General features: G+C 41.7%; 1 protein-coding gene across 4 annotated transcripts in view; it reads right to left on the bottom strand.

Annotated features, from left to right (window-relative positions):
• Window positions 1-21,451, bottom strand: part of FRAS1 (Fraser extracellular matrix complex subunit 1) — a 157,887-nt gene that overhangs the window by 103,333 nt on the left and 33,103 nt on the right. For all 4 annotated transcript variants that reach the window (XR_011903541.1, XM_072336480.1, XM_072336481.1 and 1 more), the window contains exons 3-4: window positions 4,307-4,414; window positions 1,462-1,554 (exon numbers count right to left, since the gene is read on the bottom strand). Coding sequence is in view for 3 of the 4 variants with exons in the window: in XM_072336480.1 (XP_072192581.1) it covers window positions 1,462-1,554; window positions 4,307-4,414 (201 nt within the window). In the remaining variant the exon portion in view is untranslated. The remainder of the gene's footprint in view (window positions 1-1,461; window positions 1,555-4,306; window positions 4,415-21,451) is intronic.

Raw genomic sequence — 21,451 nt, 5'->3', positions numbered from 1 at the left:
TTCTCCTGACTTACATACAAAGGGACAGACTCACAAAGAACCACATGTAAATGCTGCAGCAAGAGCGCAGGAGAGCAAAATGCACCAACTGCAACAAGAAATACAATGTAATACAACATAGCATCAGCCAAATCACAAGTACAAAGAAATAACACAAAATGATAGATGGGCTAGACCTCCAACTCCAGTCTCAGTCCAGCTTGCAACAAATCTACACTGGTTGTGTCCCATGATGCTGAAAATGTTACAAAAGTATCTGGACTCCAGATACTCAAAAATATAATTTTAAATATATGCAAGAAATTGCAGCATATTTCTTATTTCTACATTTGGACCTGAACTGCCTCTTGTCAAACAGAAAAACCTGTAGGAGACCAGATGTACTATCTGGGTTCTCTGTTAAGCCATTTTTCTTTTGCATACCTATTGTTCAACATGGTTCACTATTATCCATAAATCTTTTTTTCTTATTTGTAGACATTTATTCTTACTGTTTTGGCCTTTCAGATCCCCTAGGTGAAACCACATGCAGCAACCTGATTCTTGAGTAATTCAGAATTATGAAACGCAAGCTGCATGATAGCAATCAATCTCTATCTGCATACATGGCTGCTGATAGAAAGCCTTTCAGGGAAGCTAATAAGCCAATTTCAATGTGTTTTGCTTCTCCTAACATTACTATATTGTTTCAGTCATTCATAGAAACAGCAAAGTGAATGAGTAAGTGGGAAAGGAAACTTCCTCTGTTTAAGCCGATCAGGACATGATATTTACAGAATCAGAGAATAGCTTAGGTTGGAGGGGACCTCGAAGATCACCTAGCTCCAACCCCCTTGCCATGGGCAGGACTGCTAACCACTAGGTCAGGCTACCCAGGATCTCATCCAACCTGGCCTTGAATGCCTCCAGGGACGGGGCATCCACAGCCTCTCTGGGCAATCTGTTCCTGCACCTCATCACCTTCTGAGTAAAGAAATTCTGCATAACAGCTAACCTATATCTTTCCTCATATAATTTAAAGCCATTCCCCCATCTCCTGTCACTATCAGATTGTGTAAAAATTTAAGTTGCCCTCTTGCTTGAAAGCTCCCTTCAAGTACTGGAAGGCCGCAATGAGGCACCCCTCTTTTCATGCAGCCGAGGATATTGTTGGCCTTCCAGGCTGCAAAAGCACACTGCTGGATTATGTCCAGCTTTTTGTCCATTGAGACTCAACAAGTCTTTCTCTACAGGGCTGCTCCCTAGTCTGTACTCATATCTGGGTACTGCAGTGACACATTCTAATTTTGCAAACTTTGCAGACCAAAATTCCATTATATTATCTGATCGTAACAGAATAGAGCTCCAACAAACCATCCTTCCTCCTCACACCAGAAAAGCATCCTACACTGCTATGAAACAATTGGAGAGCTAAGAACTGGAAAGGATAATCCCTATCAAAGACCACGGTAGAGTACTCACGCTGTGGATCTGTCCTTCATGCTGGCAATATCCTTCAGTTTGCGAGGCACATTCAGGGCAACACTTGTTTGGGGCTATTTGGAGCACTTCTCCCTAGAAAGACACAAGAATCTGATAAGCAGTGTACAGTAAATGGAAAATTTAACATGCAGGGAAAGATATGGGGTTTGGCTTTCAGTTTGAAGAAAGAATGTATTATTAGGTAAAATATATAATGCTACTACATAAAACTGCTCATTGAGAACCATCACCTCATTTTGCTGCACTTGCCATTTTACCTCCAAAAGCAACAGGAACAGAATTCACACTTCTAACAGTGCAACTGGGAAATCCTGAGCAGGATTAGTTTTCAAACCAGAATAAAAAATAACTGGAAAGCAAATATACAAATAACAAAGGATTATTCACTGATTGTTATCTGAGGAATGTGGAAGACACTGAATTTTTTCAACAGACAACGTGTTTTCTGCATGTACAAAGTGGGCCTCAGTTTAACATTCAGCCACACCAGAAGCTCAAGCTGGCTGGCAGAATGGATACACATCCATCACTTGAATGTCTTTGGTTTAACAATCTGCACTCTTTAATAACACTGTCTGAAAATTAACTGAAAACTACTGATCACTCCTAACCACTGCACACCCTGGTGACAGTGCTACCACTTTGCTTTGCACATTCTAGTGGCTTAGCAAGCTGACTGCATGCTGCATCCTAAGAAGCAACTCACTGCAGGAAGGGAAAAACATCAGTATAGACATCACCTAACACTGAGAAATATCTTATCCTCCTGTCCTTGAAAAATCTTCATGGACGCTCCAAAAGAATGCTTTCATGTTCCTCACAGATGCATGTTAGATCTCACTGTGCAAGGGTGTCTGTCACTGACGGCAGCAGGTCTGGAGGCCCCTGGCAACAACTGACTACTGGATTTTTTTCCCCATAGCTAATAAAAGGCCAAGACAAATTTACTGATGTGAACACTGAAGCTGGAGAGAAAGAAAACAGAAACAGAAAACCAAAACCAGTGAATGTTCAGGAAGTAGAATGTAGTAAATTTTTACCAGTAAGGTCACCTTCCTCAAAATACTGCACATTTCTCAGGAAGCATTCCACATCCCTTCCCCATAGGTATGGCTCTCACTCAGGAAGGTGTCACCATTTGCTTTGCTATAATCAAAAATGCAATGCCCCAAATTGTCCTACCTATTACTTCTTCATTTATACAAGAAGCATGATCAGAATTACTTGAAATGTTACAAGTCTTTGATGTTTTCTAAAAGAAGCACTTTGATTTTTCAAAATGAAAAAAGGCTTCCTTCACTATCATCACTGGGTATGCTTTTGCAGACCGTTTTTGTTTATACCTTGTTGTTGTACATAGGATCAACAATATTAGCATCAATCTCATTGTACGTAGGTAAAAAATAAAGAGGAATAGGGATTTACGACCTTCTTTTTCAGTGGCAAGATTTTCAAAGACTCAATTCTTCTCACCATTTCAGTTGCCAGTCCTTTACAGAAGATTTAAACTCTTTGAAGATTACCAATGCCAAGAAGTCAGAGAGATTCATTTTACAATGTAAACCTGTTTCCCATTATGAGCTTTACAGTTGCCACCTTTTCATTTATCCTTTTCTTTGTTATTGTTTTTTCTTTAAATGAACAACATGTTCTCTAGCCCACCCATTATTAGATGCACCATAACAGCACTCTCTTTCTATTATTTCTCTCCTTAGCACAAAAATTCCTAGTATTTTAGTCTTGCTTTAATCAACGCACGGTGATAATGGGGAAAGTAGTAAGGATCAGAATTATTTCTCTGTTAACACTGTCATATTGGAAAATATTTCAACCTGGTTTATAAAGCCATATAATTATTATATTGGCAGTGCTTCTTTAAAGCGCTAATTTTCATTGTCATTCACGCATTCTACCCTACTAATCCAGATGCTAATGCAACACCAATCCCATGGCTAATTACATATAACCATTAATGAAGGCTCAGACAGAAAGATAAACAGGAGACAATGAAGCTCAACAACCATAGCAAGGCACAAGAAAGTGAAAGACAATCTCTGCTTTGTTGTTGTTCACCAGAGTGGAAAGAGTCCATCTGCCTGTCTGACAGTGACCCAGCTCCATCTTCAAATGAAAGGTGACTGGAAGCTGGGCTCATGCTAGGAGGTCCCAACTCAGTTCAGGAGCCTTCTCTGGGCACCAGACTGCTCTGGGAGTACCAGCAGTCCGCAAGCCGTTTTACCACCACGTTTCTGGCCATAGCAACAGCCAGAGGTGGTGCATCTCTGTACTACAGCCAGAGGCTTCACACACTGGGTTCTGCCTGTGCATTTCTTCCACAGGCTTTCATCAACAAGGAGTGGATGAGCACAAAGACTGTTTCTGACCCTGGGCAGTCCCACACACCCTGGGAGAAAAAACATGAATTCACTGCTCCCTCCTGTGTCCCCCAAATCAGATTCTCAGGTTCAAATGGAGCTTCATGGAAGCAGCTGAATGCATAAGTTTGATACAGTGAATGCCACAGCGCTGCACAGAGATAAGCAACCACCTAATCTCTGCTCATTCGTCCTGGAAAAAACTTCATGTTACATCTTCTTCTTGTCCTCCCACTAAAATAAGAGGAGTTTTACCCTGGCAGGGACTGCAGGATCTATGCCCTCCACTATACCTTTATGTGCACTGTGTGTTTACCCACATGACAATTTAACAAGTCACTACTTCAGGAGATCAAAGCAGAAGAGGGATGGCAACTCCAGTGAGATCTGACATTTCTCCTACCATGAAGAGCCGATCAACTGGTGTTTGGATAGCTGCAGCCCCTTACCTTCTCAAAGTCACACTGAGGATGTTTGCAGACAGTAGGTTCACAGGTGACAACATTGCTTTGGCAACTGCAGTCTTGGCAAGAATCTGGCTTCCAATTTGTGTTATTCTGTAAACAAACAGAAGTTTACAATTAGACCCATACAGCATGAGGTGTGCACTATTTCATCAAACAACAAATGCTTCATACCACTCAAAACAGACTCTGAGAACAAAACCAAAACCAATGGACAACATTCCCTCCCATATGCTTATCAGTCACAACTTTGGTACTGTTCATATCAGCAAATTCAAACATACATTTGAAAGACGCAGGCATGCATGGCAAATAACCAGCTCCAACAGCAAGATGGTTGATAGGAAATAACCTCCATCAATCTCGAAGTACCTACTGCATTTTTTGACACTTTTCAAAAGCCAGAAATTGTCCAAACTGCAGCTACTGTGATGATCACAGCTCATGCTAAGGCTCCTGAGCTCACTTAGAGGCTAACACACCCCTGAATAGATCCCTGTGGCAGCATGCAGCATAGCACACACACTGATGGGAAATACATAGGACCTCACTGAAACCCTTGATTGCAAGTCAGTTCTCAGCTCTTGAACACAACATTCAAAATTTTGAGCCTGCAAGAATGCAGAAGGAAGGGTGCTCAAGTTGAAACCATGATTTAAATTGAGCACATTACATCAGGCTGCTAGATGGAAGCAAAGGTCTAAAGAGCATAAGATGCAATTAAACTGATTTAGTCAAAAACACTGAATGCATGGCCAGCTACGAAGAGCCTCTACCTAGTCACAGCTATACAAAATAACATGGAAGAAGGGAACCCTAACCAAGCGGGCGGTCCAGCAGACTCACAAATAGCTGTCACCACCACTTGATCAGTGCACCCGACTGGAACACCCACAGCTAATTTGCAAAGGTTTTCACCACCCCGGTTTGACCCCTTCCCATTCCCTCTACACCGAGGTCATGATCCCACGCTGCTACAGTGCTTCCATAAGCCATCTCAAGCCCTTGTCCAGATGCTCTGACACTTCACAGACATCGCCTTCCCTCCCAACAGTTTCTCCAAGGTCTGAGCAGCCACCTGGGACACATTACTTTTGGCAAAGTGCTTGGGAAACAAAGCTTTCCTCCTCTTTATCCCTGCACACCAACTTCCAGCCATCCTGACACTAAATAGCGGCAGCATCCCAGAGAACCAGCCAAGGCTCCTGCCTTCATATGAATGTGTGCATAGTGAATAAGAAAAACTGCCTTGAGAGCAGAGAAGCTTAAGGCACCAGGTTGGAGGGAAAACACTCCTTCTGATGGCAGTAGGATGCTTTCATAGAGGAGACAACAGTCCCTGAACCAGAAGGCTTGCACCCTGGCATCCCTCAGAGCAGCATAACCACAGTGCTATGAGCAACGGGTATTCTAAGAGATGGATGCAGCTCGGCTGCATTGGCTGCTGGGTCAGATTTGTCTGGTAAGGAGATTCAGCACTACAAAAAAAATTGTGTCTGAGCACAAAGGATGATCTCCCATTAAGAGTGCCATGCCTTGCTGTGAGCAGTGAGTTGTTGGTATTAACATCACTCAAAGGCTTTCTCAAAATGCCATGGCAATGGAAATGAGTCCCTCAATCTTGGAAGGTGGAGAAAGAGGAAAATGAGGGAATGGACCTATCTTCCATTTATCATGAGTAAAGCTTCAAGTTTAATGGCTAAATTTCCCTTTTCTTACTTACAGAATCTGTGACTTAGCAAGACAACTTAGAAAAGCAACAGTTTGCTATTAGGATACTTACTGGGTAAACCACAGGGCCAGTGATTTACTGCCTTTGTTTCGGAAATCTTTCCTCTTGCCTGCACTCGGCTCCTCTGCAGTTGTCAGTTCTGCCACGTTAACTTCTCTTTCTCAGCAGTTTAAAAAAGCAACCAGTAGCTACGTATTGAGGTATTATGAAATGTATATCAATTGCTATATCCATATTTAATTTCATTATGGGGCAGTGTATCAGCAACACAGAGAGGAGATAGTTTCTGCTTTAGTCGTGCAGCTGGGACCCCTCTGACACACACAGCTGTGCCTTTAGAGCAGAAACCTAGAAACCACCTATGCCAACAGATTTACTGCACAACTACAGAATACATTCGGGTTACATTATGGATGTGCAAAGCTTTAGCTAACACATGCTGTTATTAACCCATTCCGCCCTTTTCAGCATACTCAGATCCACCCTAAGACCCAAACATTGTGGCAACATACAGAACACCTAACATCTTTCCACTGGCAAAAAGTGACAGTTAATCATCAAAAATATTTGACGTATCTATTGATCTATTCACATATTTATTTCCAGCTGGCGGGGAATTCCAAAACAGCAGGAGAGGATGAGAAAAATCTGTGCACAAGTGAAGTCAGCACTGAGAAGCAGCCTGCATTTTAAACTTGGCCACTCATTGCAGGGTGAGGCTGCAACCTCAGAAGCCACAAAAGGGCTAGCACTGGGTACCAGAGAGGGAAGAGCTGGTTGAGTTCATCCTTTAGGTGTGCACATATTGTTGCTTTCAAGGGGGCAGGTGAGGCTCTCCTTCACTCCATAGGCTTCTCCTCTGTATTAAATAAGTAATATTTCTGTGGTGGGCTGGTGGCCAAAGGCCTCATATGGTTCCGAGGTCGAAACACCCTAGTTTCCAACAAAACCAACCTTCTCTCCTACCTACTTTGTCTCCTGCTTCCTACCATAGCCTAAGTGGGCAGGGCGTTATCTGGTGGTTCATCCAGCATTTTCCTGGGTGAGAATCTGAGCTGCATCCCAAGGCTCACAGCTGGAATCATCCACAGGTGACTTTCATTGCTAGGTTCAGACATCACTGCTGTGGTTTTGGGAATTCATAAACCCACCACCTGATTTTTTGGGTGTGAGAATCTTCCAAGCAGCTCACAGATCTCAGTGTTCAGGTTTTGTTCAGGATTCCTGGCTATGGAGCAACAGACCTAAAATCAAATTTGAACATCTGACTCCTGACAACAATTAATTTTACTGTTTTCTTTGCAGGGAGGTGGAGGGGTTATTCTTTGTAACGTTACCGAATGGCTGAACGTTATAGTCATGGTAAACTGAGCAAAATGCAATGGTCTGGTTACAAGCCATTTGAAGTTCAAGCCCTCAATTCCTTTGAGGTCAAGGACATGCACTTCATGGGCAATGAAAACACACAAAAGAAGTGGGAGTTCAATGCGACAGTGATTTTTTGATGATATTGCTGGGTACCGTGTCAGGATCATATTTAAAACTAATTCTAACTGTGTGTTAGAGCATATGTGTGTACTGCTGTGTGTACTGTGTGTACTGCTGAGCATATGGCTAACAGTTGCTAATACAGAAAAGCATAAAAAGATTGATCAATCCATATGTAGAACTTCTACGACCTGCAGAATGCTGGCTTTAATCACTGCTTCTATTTTCACTGCACTCTTCCATTTCAGACCTGACTCTCTGGTTAAGGCAATCAGAGGCCAGCAGCTTGTGTATGTTCTGCCTCCAGCTAACCCTGAGATCTCATTGAGCTCATGCTAAGATAACATGCTCAAAGCAATGCAGAAGCAAAGAAAGGCTCCCAAGACACTTTATTGATAGCAATCAAAATACCAAGCACCAATTGCAAAACAGAGATCTCACCAACTTGCACTTCATGCTGCAAGGCTTCTTTAGTATCTATCTAGCACTTACAAAGAAACTTGAAAGATCCCAGATACTACTATTTATAACAGAAAGCAAAACTTTATTCTGTACACTTAAAGAAATGCTGTAAATCCACAGTATATTTTCTCTAAGGCACTGAGTCTTAGTGAATAAATTATCTGCAACAATTAAGCTCCAAATTCCTATCCTGTTAAGAGTGTACTTTTATCAATGACACTTTAAGAGGCTTTTTCCTTACAAGTGCTAATATAATTAACAGTATAAATAATGAAATACTGTGCACAGAGCACTCTGAAGATGGAAAGCACTCCTTATGCACCAAGTAGTACCATTACAGCTAATTAATGGTTTGGATTTCCCTACATCAGAAGAATAAATGATACCCAACTCGACTGAACGTTAAACACCATGCTGGAAAAAGAGATGTATGTGCTCCATTTGTTTGGTTTGCAGAATGGGACCCAGAAAAGCAAGATATGCTCCCAGGAGTTCAGAGCTTGCAGGCACCTAGACACAAGGCAAAGCAAAATAAAACCCAAGACACTGAATCACAGCAGAAGCATGTCGTGGGTTTGGAGAATACTGACATAGAGAAAAAGGTAGGAGAGAAAGCACAACAGTTGCACATTAAAAAAATGCAAAGGAGATGAATGCAAGAAAGCAACTAGCAGTTAAGAGTATGAAAGGCCTGAAGCAAAGCATCATCTGAAGGGACAAAGAGCAGAGAGAGTGGAAGTTGAAGCCCAGGGCAGCTGGAAGCTCTCCTGGGCTGCTGCCGCCACACTCTTGCATTAACCAGAGCACGGAGTAACCTAAATCTTTTTGGACATGCCTTTTTTGAGCAGTCTTCCTAACTTCATATAGCTGCACCTGTTCCTTCCCTACCTCACATTAAAAAAAAAACAAAAACAAAAACAAAAAAAAAAAAAAAACAAACCCACAAAAGAAACCCACACCCAAGTATAATTGGAGTTTGCTATTAATACCTAAAAAGCCTTAGTAACCTGATCAGATGCAGCTTGGCGTGAGCTCTCACAGCACTAAGATGACAATCCATGCTCTATTCTGGCGCAGTGACTGTGGAAATAAGGCACGTGCAACAGCTGTTCTGTCTCCCTCCCTCTTCCCACGGTTTCACAGCAATGCTTGGCCAACCCATAAAATGCCGCAGGATGCTGGATTCCCCATGCAGCACAGCAGGGTCATCTGCTTGGGGGCAACACTGCAATTACAGAGCACTGAGAAAGCAGCAGTCTACTGCTGAAGCCTTAATTGTATCCAAGAATCAAGCTTAGAATTTTTAGTATCATGCTGCAAACTACACGGTTGTTGTTGTTTACTGCGTGCCCTTCTAATTGCCTTTCCTACTTTTTAGGAGAAATCAGTAAAACGTGACACAGTCATCTCACAATAAGCCTGCTCTGTCCTTGGGTACACACAAGAGTGGTCGCTGCATTCTGGGGAGTGAAGGACCTCAACACAGCCCATCATGTTCTGAAGGGCCGCAGCTCAGCTGGCAGCAATGCTCCGGCGAGGCTGGGCCTCACTGACCTCCCATGTGGTTCTCCAGCAGAGCCAAGCAAGGAAGGCAGGTATCAGGTGTCTCACAGCAGCAATATGAAGCTGTTTTGTTGAAACCCTGGGCAGAGCCCAGAGCAATTACACTTTGGTAACAATCACCAGCATCACCCTCCAGCTGCCAAGTGAGGAGACTTGGCAACTCGATAATAGCGCTTTCATTCTTCATTTCCACTCCAATTAGCTGACAATATCGGGCAACTGGCAGAATAAACCCAGGCATAAGGGAAGCTGAGAACTACGTGGCCTGCAGGATGGATCCTCGAGCAGAGCAATGAAGAGACGGAAGGAATTCACAGATGTAAAGGATTTCTGGTCCCCATTCACATACTGCCCATGTTTTTTTTTCCTGTAATTGGCAGCTGCTGCCAATACCAAGTGCATTTTCCCATCTGGCACATGATTCCATGTAACAACCACTAGAAAACGGTCTCTTGGGTTTACAGCAGCAGGCTCGTGGGCAGAACATGGGAATGGCTGAGGCCCAGAAACCAAAGGGAAATGCTGTTGAACTCAACAGAAATGGGTGCAGGCTCACACTCCTAGGAGAGAACAGAGCAGTGATGGCAAAGTGTACAGCGCAGACTGGCAACACAGCAGAGTAAGCATGTCGCTTTGCTGGGAATTCAGAACTAATATTTCCACTCTTCCAATTAGGCAGTTAAAAAGTTAAGCACTAAACCAAGGTGCCATTTCCAAATATAGTTCATTAGTCAGATGCTTTTTACAACTTCTAGTTCAGTGTTATGTCTTTTACCAGTTGTCCAAACCTCTTAAAAAACAGCAGTCTGCAAACAAAACTTCCCCACAGCTCTAAGGGGCTGCAAAGCAGGAAGGACCGTGGAGCTGATTTCTTCAGTCACTGGGGTGCTGCCATAAGCTTTATCTGCCTTTCACACTGACACAAAAGCAGTCACTTAGTGCTCAAAGTGGCCAAATTCCCTGTGACCAAACAAGGGTAGAGGAATTAAAACACATTTTGTAATTCCTCAGCTCTAATAATGATTTAAATCAGCACACAAAAACCTTTATTTAGACCAACAAGACAATTATTTTTCTGCAGCAGTATTCCTATATAAAGGTTAATGTGTTTTGGTTGCTAACCACTGAAGTACATTCATCTGTGCTCAGGCACATCCTTGACACTAAATGCTGCCTGTTCTTTTCCTGGTTGGAAAAATTCTCCTACTTTACTGATAAACCCTTCAGCGACTGTAGTTTGCCATGTTTTTATTCCAATTTGTACACATTCTTCGCATACTGCCACTGACTCCTATCAATACTTCTAAAACAAAAAACTAACAGCAGTACCATCTCCGAGTACTCTCAATGAGTTAAATAACTTCCTCTATAATTAATATGTTTTAAAAAAAAAAAAAAAAAGGAAAAAAAAAGGAAAGTATTTTGCATTTAAAAAAACAGTGAATTAAAAGTACCTTGGACGCATCACAGGCATTTTTAGAACTGGATGATCTCAGCCCAAATTTTAATGCTGAAACAGGGTTTTCTCCCTGTGCTTTTAACCTTTGCTTTTTAGATTTAAAGGAAAAAGGATGAACTGCTTAAATAAACTGAAACTTATTATTTCCTTGGCCTGTGAACAGAAGGCTCTCGTGGCCAGAATTTGATTTAGTACTACTTTCCTATGTCTATTGAAAAAATAATCCAGAAGTTCAACAGATTGACTTAAAATAAACAACAGAAATGGTTGTAAATACACACTGCTTGCTTTTTTGCAATAATGTGACTTGAAAAGAATTCTTTGTGATTGTAAGAATTTCAAATGTATTTTCTGAAAACAAACTTAAGTGAACAGATCTGTTCCAATTTTGCATCTTGCTATTTATGGGTTTTCTGCCCCAATTCTGCTTTTAATGCTTTTTACGTTTAGTTATGCAGGTATCTGACACTCAGCTGAAAACATCACACATACCACATTAAGCAAGTGTTCAACACTAGCCCCAATAAACAGCGGGAATTTACTTGGAAGACCAAATATCATTTGCTCACATACATCCCCTTCTGCAAGTACATCCCAAACACAAGCAACATACAAGGGCTTCACATTCCTGGCCATTTATTATTTCATCTCTTTTCTGGGAGCAGTAATTTTAATGTATCTATGGTTATCTCAAAAAAACAGGACCTTTTAACACTGCACACAGTAAAAGAGATGCATTACCCCAAAGAGAGGACTCTGATATCCTTTCCTATTGCCAACTTCACCCTCTCTCTTGAATAAAACTGTTATTTGCATTCAATGGACATTTTGAAAGAAAAAAACAAAACAAAAACAACAAAACAGGTTAGAACCCACCACTTTTAATAATATCCCCCAAACTAAAAGCTTGGCTTTAAAGTCCTGAGATGCTGAGGGTCACTTGAGGGTACAAAGTTGGCTCCATTTTAAGCTTTTATCCAGAGGCAATCAAGAAGGTTTTCTTTTCATTTTTTTGAACTGAAATCATAAACTATTTCTTATTTTCAAGCCTTCGGTAGTAGGGCACCTCTTATCTAATCAAACATTCCAAAAAAAGAATGGTATCTGGTAACATGGAGTTGTTTTATGGTTTTGCACCAGTACAAACCCCCCACGCAACGCCCCTGAGCACTGCCAGAGCAAAGCAGCCCAAGGTTCAGACCTAACCAGAGACAACACACCCTGCTCTATATAGAATTACAGGGGTTAAGAAGGGAAGGGCAGGAATGCTTACAGAGAGTCATTTTTGCACAGATCCATTACTCCTTGACTTCTTGTAAAAACATTTCCTTGAGCACCGGCAATCAGGCAGGATAAGGAAAAGACCTGCCTAGAACAACTTGCAGCTTCCTTGCAAGCTCTCTTCACACAGTGAACAACAAGAAGTAAAACCAATTCTCAGAAGCAAAGAGCTTGCAATCTTAATACCACTGCACTCACTGAGTGCAAAGATCCATCTTGCTTTTGACAATGCCCCAAATCAGGTGAGAATACAAATATGGACAACGGTGTTTCTTCCAGAAATACCCTCCATGCAGTTTACAGTTCAGAGACTTACTAAGCCAGAAGTCGTGTTTCTGCATTTAATAATTCTCAGGGCTGTCTCCTCTGTGAATTGTCCACTCCTTGAACTCACGGAAGCTTTAAGCACTGACGTTTCACAGCAAGGTTTTAGCACTTAACCACATGTGGAGCAAGAAAAGCATCTCCCTTACGGAGAAGCAAAGCCAGAACTGTGCTGTTCTGAAAGGGGCAAAAACAGAGGTCAGGCAAATAAACAGTAGGGTAACACACCAGGTCCTTGCATTTCTCAGGATGGTAGCTGAGAATAGCTTAGGGCTGGGAATGGGCGAAGAAAGGTAATAAAAAGGAAAACCTAGAGGACTTGCCACTCTCCATTCCCATTTCTGCAGATGACTACTGAGATCTGAGGCAAGATTTTTCTCTCTGCTGTGCTTGCACTGCACTTTCCATACTGTGTCTGTCCAGACTGCAGTCTTTTTGGCACCAGCATTTCTTCAGCACAGGCATCATGTGCCCCAATCTGAAGGCCTGGAAAAATGCAGTGGTTCCTGACCCGAACCAACTAGGAAATGGCAGCACTACTGATCCATGCCTGCCCTCACTGATGCCATCAGGCTGCAAACAAAGTCCTTGCACATAGGTCTTTTCCACAGTGAACCTGGAAAGGGTGCACAGAAAGACCCATCCTTAAGCATGAAAGGTTTCCTCCATTCATCTCCTTTTGCTGCAGATTTCTTCCATGCTCAATTATATGTTAAGTTTGAAGGATCTCACACACCAGCAACTCTCCTTAGTATAAAGGAAAAGTGTTCTTTCCCCCCTTATTCTGACAACCTTTCTGACAAGTTTCAAATATCCTCTCCCACATGGTTTCTGAATAAATATCAAATCCATAAAGTTTGATTGAACAGCTTTTGGAAAGAAAGGAGGCAAGAGGCAGATTTAACCTCAACTTGATCATTGCTTTAATTACAGCATTTATGATGATATTATGGCCGTGATCTCTGGAGAAACAGGAGTCAGAATCTCTTGTATGTGACAGTGCACACACAGCGTACAGGTGCATCTCAATACAAAGTGCAGCTTTACCCATCCAGGGGCAGAAGGGAGGTTTTAATTTTGTTTCCTGGAAATGCCACTGTGTGAAAGCTGCCAGCACTTTAGCAGCCATCAAACACTAAAGCTGCAGAACTGCAGGCCATCACTGTCATGATGGTGCACAGAACCACAGCTTGTGAAAAAAAAACAAAACACCACAGTTTTAAAACTGGCCATTAAACCAATTTGATCTAGCGCATATATTACCAGAGATTCCCTGCAGAGCACAGTCTTATCTGCTTTCTAGGAAACATTGCTGGCCTTTTGAGCTCTTTTTAATGTTTTCCAAGGGAAGACTTTGTAGTCCCAACACAGATAGGTCAAATGATGAAGGAATATATCCAGTAGGATGAATAATTTCAAATTCATCCTGCCATGCTGCTGAAAGGCTGGCAACGTGCAGACAAATGCATCAATGTTAACTGTATCTAAGCTGAGCAAAATGAACAGGACAGGTTAAGCCTTTTATTCCACTCCTAACAAAAGAAAAAATATCGGGGTATGAAAATCATTGCAGCTCAGCCAGCTGATTCAGCAGAGAAAGAAAAGCTCCTTCAGTAAAAGTCATTTGCCATTGTCCCTCTGAAGTACTACACTGCATGAAACATGGCTCTATTTTCACTTCTTGAAGGCAACAATACACTCTAGGGCAATTCTGCAAGCCACTTTAGCAAATATATAGATATCTCCAATTCCAAGCTGGATACTTAGGAAGTATCCTTTGAAAGTGCAAAGCAAGGAAAAATGTGCTTGAATCCTACTATTGTTACCATGGATCTAAGCACAGCAATCTTTCATATAGTTCCCAGAAAATGCAACCCTTTATGTCCTTATCTTTAATCTGAGCTCCCCATGCAACAGATTAATAAACCAGTTCTCTTTCCAACAAAGGAGGCAGAGAACCCCTGCAAAAGTCCTACAGAGTCATTAATCTCCAGGAACAAAGGCTTCATTACTGTGCAAAAATGATTAGGAAAGGCCTATAGAAAAGGAGATTTCTTAGGCAGCCCTCATGTCTTCTGGTATTGTTTCAATAGCCTTTGGTTCACTGGTAACTGTCAAGATTTGATAAGGTGGTCATTTTATGACTAAGCTAACTGAAATTAATGGCAGCAAAAGGTAGGTAGCAGCTCAGTATTTTACTTGAATACATAGGCTCCGTGTTGCCTAACATTACAAACAGTTAAATTAATTGACTTTGGCACAGAGAAGCTTTGGGCTTGAAAACAAAATCAGGCTTAAAATATCCTAGAAAAGGTAACAATGACTTAAGCATTTGTATGCTTCTTATAAGAAAAGAAGCCTCTGCAACATTTTTTGATAGCAAAGATATAATAAAACCCACTGCTGTTTTTAAATGCTTCACAGCATCCATCTATCGTCTATTTTATCCCAAACTTTCCGCAGTCATGTTTAGCATTCCTCCATTCCACGGTCCCCTGTTCACCAGGTAACATCATCAGGCTTTTTCTCCTGTCTGCCCAACAGGAGAGGAACTACCCTGAGGAACTCACCTTCGGTGCAATAAAAACCTCTGACCGAATTCATAACTACAAAAGACAACTCAACCTGTTAAATATGACTACCCAAATTCAAACTCCAGCTGCTAAAGGCCTCGAGCTGCTAGTTAACAGCAACAGAGAAGCCTCACACTTGCACTTTTCTGTGCTGAGCAAGAAGAGAGGAATTTCAGTCAAGCAGTCAGTTCAACAACTTTATCTGTGCCAAAGCACAGCATCAGGCAAAGGCTGCAGAGACAGATACAGCATGTGCCTGACAGAACATCAGAGTATGAGGCTCAGGCAAATGGAGAAATAGAGTTTTCCCAAGTGAGCAGGCTAAGATCCTACAGTGACACTACTTCCTCTATTAATTGGAAAGGAAACACGTTCTGGAAGGAAAAACTAGGACTCACAGAGGTACTAACTTATGACAGGTTGCCATCAATGCTCTCCATGCACACCTGAAGAACAGCAACTTCTCCAGCAGTACATTTTTTTGTTATTACTATTTGATAATATCTGTCCAGTCACCGTCAGCATTATCAGCACACTCTACCATCTAGAGAGTGTGAAAAGAAAACATAACACACGATTTCACCTTGAGATATGACAGAACTGACTAAAGGAAAAAAAGGGTATTGTAAGTTGAGATTGTAACTCACTGTACAGCTATCACTGAAAAGGAAGGGAGACACAAAGAAAGATTTCCCTGCCCTCATACCTCCATCTCTGCACGCCACTATGAAAGCAATCTGCTCTTCCACACAAATGCCACGTAAATAAAAATTAGGTGTGCCTGTAATCGTAGGTCAAACTGTTTCCAAAACTCTTCTCTGGCTCTGAGGCAGTAAATGACTGTCAGGACAGATAAAGAGTAAGAGGACCTCTTACAGCATGGGACAAAAGAAACTGTTGAGTTAAGCAATATGGTCCCTACTGTTCACCAGGTTATGTGTGCTCTGAAAGTAACCATTTTTTTGCAGTAACAGTAAAGTCTATCCCAGGCAAAAAAAGCTGAAGAGCACAGTCAACTATCTCTTGTTCTACTGAAGAAGTGCCACTGGTAAAAGGTTACTCTGTTGTTTTGTTGTCATTTCCTCCACAAACATCTCCATTAATAGGAAATTTCCTTAGTAAACTAATGGCAAGCCCAGTATTGTTCTTTATTACAGTTATGAACTCATCCACATCTAAAGCCAAGCACCATTTTTCTTTGGAACAAACCCATAAGCCTTATAACAATGCCAAACGTGCCTTCTGTCAGGATTTTCCCAAAAATAAACACAGGGAGTCTGATTCACAATACAAGAAGCACCGCCAAGAGCCTGCCAGGCATGATCCTTAACTTCATGCTTACTTCATGCTGGCACTGGGGAGCTCACTCCAGAAAAAACAAGGATTGAAGAGGAGAAGCACGATACAAAGCACTTGAGAACGTCTATAGAGAAGCAGTTTTGATAGCAGGAAGAAATAACTTCAGGGCTGGAGAGGGCAGTCACCTGAACCGCAAGTCATTGCTTTTTGGGGAGGCTGAGACAAGAAACAGTAATGTAAGGAGTTTTACTCCAACCTGCGAGTCAGATAAGACAAAAACTCAAAAAGACAGGGCACAGTTGGTCTCTGCAGGGGAAGCATGGTGCTGGTAATAAGTACGACTGGCTGGTAGCCAGAAATAAATCAAATCATACAATGGTAAGTGGCAGCATTCAAAAAGAGGTAAATTGCAGCCGCCTTTGGGCTCATGCTGGAACACTTTGTTTTGCTTTCATTATTCAGAAGCACTGCATGAAAGGTCATGACAAATATATATATATGTTTAATTAAAGTTCAAATGCTGTAATTCTATCCAAAGTATATTTATTTCTTTGATGCATAAGAATGCGTACACCACGATTCTATGAACTGCTCTTGCAGCATTAACAGCAGACGTGTCAGGGGTTGCTCCAAAAATAAGTGCAATCCATATTTAGCACATCTCCCCAATTTACTCTCCCTACTACAGTTTTTCTTGTATTGAAAAGCCAATTTTACAAAACTTCACTGTCCAGAACAGAAGCAAGCTAAGGGACAAAGATTAGCATGACCTCTAAAGCTCATTTTTGTTACTTTTTTTCCTTCTCTTCTCAGTACTTAACATCTCACCCAGAATAAATCTGTGGTAAAAAAAACGAGGAATAATTTATATGTCAAGTCCATAATGGAGGCAAGAGCAGCCAGGGTTAAGAAAGAACACACGCATAAGCACTAATTTAGACCCTCCTGAAAACAGACAGGGTGGTCCTTAAATCTCTTTGATGCTCACGGTTTAGAGGAAGGACAGTTTTACATCACATCATTTAATTTCTTCTGTGTAGCACTGAGGCACTGAATCTCCAGGAGTTCTCTATGAAAGATTTAGCAGAGGCAAAACATTTACAACCCTTAAGGTCAGGCTGAGGAATAAAATGCATCTCCCCTTCATCCTCAGGCATGCTAGAATGGGCTGAATATTATTGAAAATAACACCTGAAAATTTGCTTTTGTTAAACTTCTGCTAGAACTATTTTAATTCTGTTTCCTTAATAAGCTTAAATGAATACTTGCTAATGTGTTTTTTTCTAAGCACATCTCTTGGATGTATAAAGCCCCAGGCTTCAATGTCCAGATGCATTCAGAGACGAGAGACTCACAGCGAGCTTTCATCACATCCCTCTCAGTGCTGCCATGGATATTTGCCAGTCTGAAGATTGCTCACTGACAGGGTGTGAGCTAATTCTTGTCATGCTGCTTCACGCTTGGCTAGGAATAATTGCTGCCTCATTACAAATTTAATAACAACACCATGATATGGTATAACTCTTCTTTCCAATTTTCTTTTCTATTTTTTTTTTTTTTAATTGTAATATTCTTTAAAAAGATATGAAACAGATTAATTGTTATAGAGTTCAATGATTGGAAACTTGATTTTCCAAGCTTTCGCTCAGGTAGCTTTTACAGAGTTTTGGAAACATCTCCATTATGTTTTTAACTCTAAATTCCTGCAGGATCTTGAAAGGGTTTCTACTTTTCCTTCATCTTCATCTACTTTGAGAAACCTTGATATGTTCTGAAAGATGCTCAGCTTTTCTGAAGAATGAAGAGATTTAGGAAGAGTGGCACAAGAAAACCTGTACAAGGAACTTTCAATCAGATGGGCTGAGAATAACAAGCACAGCGTGGAGAGCACATTTCCCCCTTACCAACCTGCCTCCAGATCGAAACACAGCCTGGAACTGCAACAAATAAGGAAAGCAGAACATTGTATCTACTATCCAACTCTGCTACAGCCAACTGTGGGCTGTGAGAGATTCACAGAGCAGACCAGCAACCACGCTCACCCTCGATGTAAGGTAAGTACAAGGAACCTACAACCAGCAGACTGCTGATCTCATTTTGCAATCCCAGAACGTGGGACTGGGAGACTTCCTATAGCAATGACTTCCATCCAGAGCTGAGTGAAATGTGAGGGCATGAATGTGGCACTACTCCGTTGTAATTTGTGGGGACACTATTTTCCAGAGCTCTTAAAAACTCCCTCAACAGTGCACCCTGAAAAACTCATTGGTTTCATGTGTTGTTCTGGCCAGTCTGAACAACAGTGGGAGGAAGGTGGGCTTCCCAGCCACAAAGCTATTTCTTGAGGGATTGTTTCACAGCCTCACTTCCTCACTTTCATCTTGCCCACTGTGCCATAAAAGCAGCTGATGTAATCAGCAGCCTGGAGACTTCCGATAGCTATGATAATCATCCCACAAAAGGTATGAATGTGACCAATCTGACTGCATTGGTAAACTCAGTTATAAGGAAGAAGCCCTCCAAAGAAAAAGCTTTTCTGCACAAGACCAGTTTCTAGGAGCACTGCAGTGAGGCATGAAAGAATATTCCCAGAGCCAGGAGACCTGACAAGTCCTTTCAGCAGACTGAATCACAAGCCTTACTCCAGTGCATCCACCTCTCCCAGTGACCTCAGTGATGGAAGATCCAACCATCAAGGCCTCCAAGTGTCTGTCTACAGCTTATTTCTCATGCTTTTCAAACAATAATACATACATAAAAGTACAACCCGACAATAAAAGGGTAAATATGCTAGAAAATTATCGTTATATTTTTCCTTCTCCTGCTTTTTTTCCCCCAGTGAATAAATAAAGCAGAACTGGGAGATGCAAGACTACCAAATTAACATTATTTTTTGCAGGCTATTTCCCCCCAGCCATCAAGCAGTCTGGAAGGGGAGAAACAAAGCCCCACCATACAAGTGTTGATTTGAACCTGAAAACACAAGTCCAATAGACTAAACACTGTTAAAACAAAACATACTCTGAGTTTCAATGAGGTGCACAGTAAAGACAAAATAACAAATTACAGTTGAGAATGCAAGGAATCCTAGAAGGAAGGCAACATATAATCAACAATCTATTATCATGAGACACCTGGAAGCACATGCCAGGGACTGTAATTAACACAGGTGAAGAGCTGCAGATACAATGCAGGGCATGTACAACTGCAGCACTGAGTCCATGGTGCTGTGAGCAGAATAGATGACACAACTCCGGGGAGGAAGCCACACAATATTAATGACGATAGGGTTAGCTCAAGAGTAATAATTCTATTTTACTGCAAATATCAGAGACAAGGAAGAAGGCAAGCTATCCTCCCCAGCACTGCTCCTTCACTCCACTGTGCTGCAAGACTTTCAAAGAGGTCTATGCACATGGCATGATGGATTTTCCAAACAGCTGCATTCATCATCTGATTCTGACCTCCACCGGCCACGTCCTTTCCTGAAACTTTAGTTAGCTTTACCTTGAAAAGGTAAAGAAAAGGAAAGTAATATGGATCACAGGAGGGAAGATCACAGCTGTAACCAGCCTGTTCTTCAGTGGCCGAGTAGCATCAAGCATTTCAGTGCTCTCTTCTATCCTGCAGTAAATATTGTGCTTTCAATCTACACAACAGGTGTTTAAGTCCTGCTATTCATCTTACTTTTGGGTCCTGTGAGCTGAAGTACAGGTTTATAAGTTTATTCTGCAAGCTGAGAGCCTGAAAGAAGCTACTATAAACGTAACCCTCATCAGTTACTGAGTAAGAGCATTTTTGCACATGGTACATGTTGTTCCTGCTATCATTTCCTTGCTGGAATTCAAGCAATCACCCCTGGGAAGATGGAACATTAAGAAAAAAACAAAAAAGCTCTTCATGTAAGTTCCTGGAGCTGGGTTTATGTTAAGTTTCTGTGGCTGCATGCAAGTTTGAAACAAGCTGCGATCACACAGCATGGTTTGGTTGCAATGGTACAAAAGGCTACACCATATCCATCTAGTTGACTCTCCAGTTTCAATTATGAATATCATATCTGCTGGAATACACAACTTGCCCTGAGCAAAGACTTAAATATTGAACAGAGGTTGTGTAGTGACAGATGAGTGGAAAGTGGCTGCATTATCACCTTCTAGGACAAACAAGTGGAAAATACATCTGTGAAGCCTGAGTGCAGTCGTCTAAAATATTGCCCCTGCAAACATGCACCAGGCAGCTTCATATTGAGAACAGACTCATCAAAACACAAAGGGTTACCAGTACACTAAAAATTCATCAACTTCCTCTCACCTTCAAAGTAACATCAGTCTTTCTGAAGCCTAAAAAGCACAGTGTGTCACAGAGGGAGTATGCCTGTATCACCAATTCTTTCACATGAGGAAGGATGCCTGATGAGAGCCAGGGCTCTCTCTGCACAAGCAGACTGCAGAAGGGAAAAGCCAAGAGCTCTGTGCTCCTTTCCCCATCGCATGCCAGCCCCCATCATGCTGAAACATGGAGACAGGCAAGCCATACTGTGTCTGGAACAGAGGATAAAAACCTGTTCCTTATCCCACTAATCACTTACAGGGATCTCCTCAAGAGGAACAAGAGATATAAAATTTCAGAGTTCAGCTCAGAGTATAGCTGGCATGAAAGCAAGCAGATACAAAGACTTGAACAACTCCTACCTGTGTGATTAATCTGGGTACCACTCCCACCTCCGCAGGCACAGTATACCAAAATGAAAATACTCAAGATCTACATACACAAGTCCTATCATATCCTCCCCACCCCTTCCCACCCACCTATATGCACTGTGGTGAGAGTTTTACAAGAAAGCGTGTCTCCTCTCTAGAAAGAGGACTAGTTACTCCTGTATAACCTCTATAGTCATCACTCATGCATTTTTTGAGTTACATTTACAGTCTTTATCTCCAAGCATAACA

The sequence above is a fragment of the Excalfactoria chinensis genome, chromosome 4, assembly GCF_039878825.1.
Source record: "Excalfactoria chinensis isolate bCotChi1 chromosome 4, bCotChi1.hap2, whole genome shotgun sequence".
Classification (NCBI taxonomy): domain Eukaryota; kingdom Metazoa; phylum Chordata; class Aves; order Galliformes; family Phasianidae; genus Excalfactoria; species Excalfactoria chinensis.
Note: the sequence above shows the minus strand (reverse complement) of the source record. Positions and strands in the feature narration are given on the sequence as shown.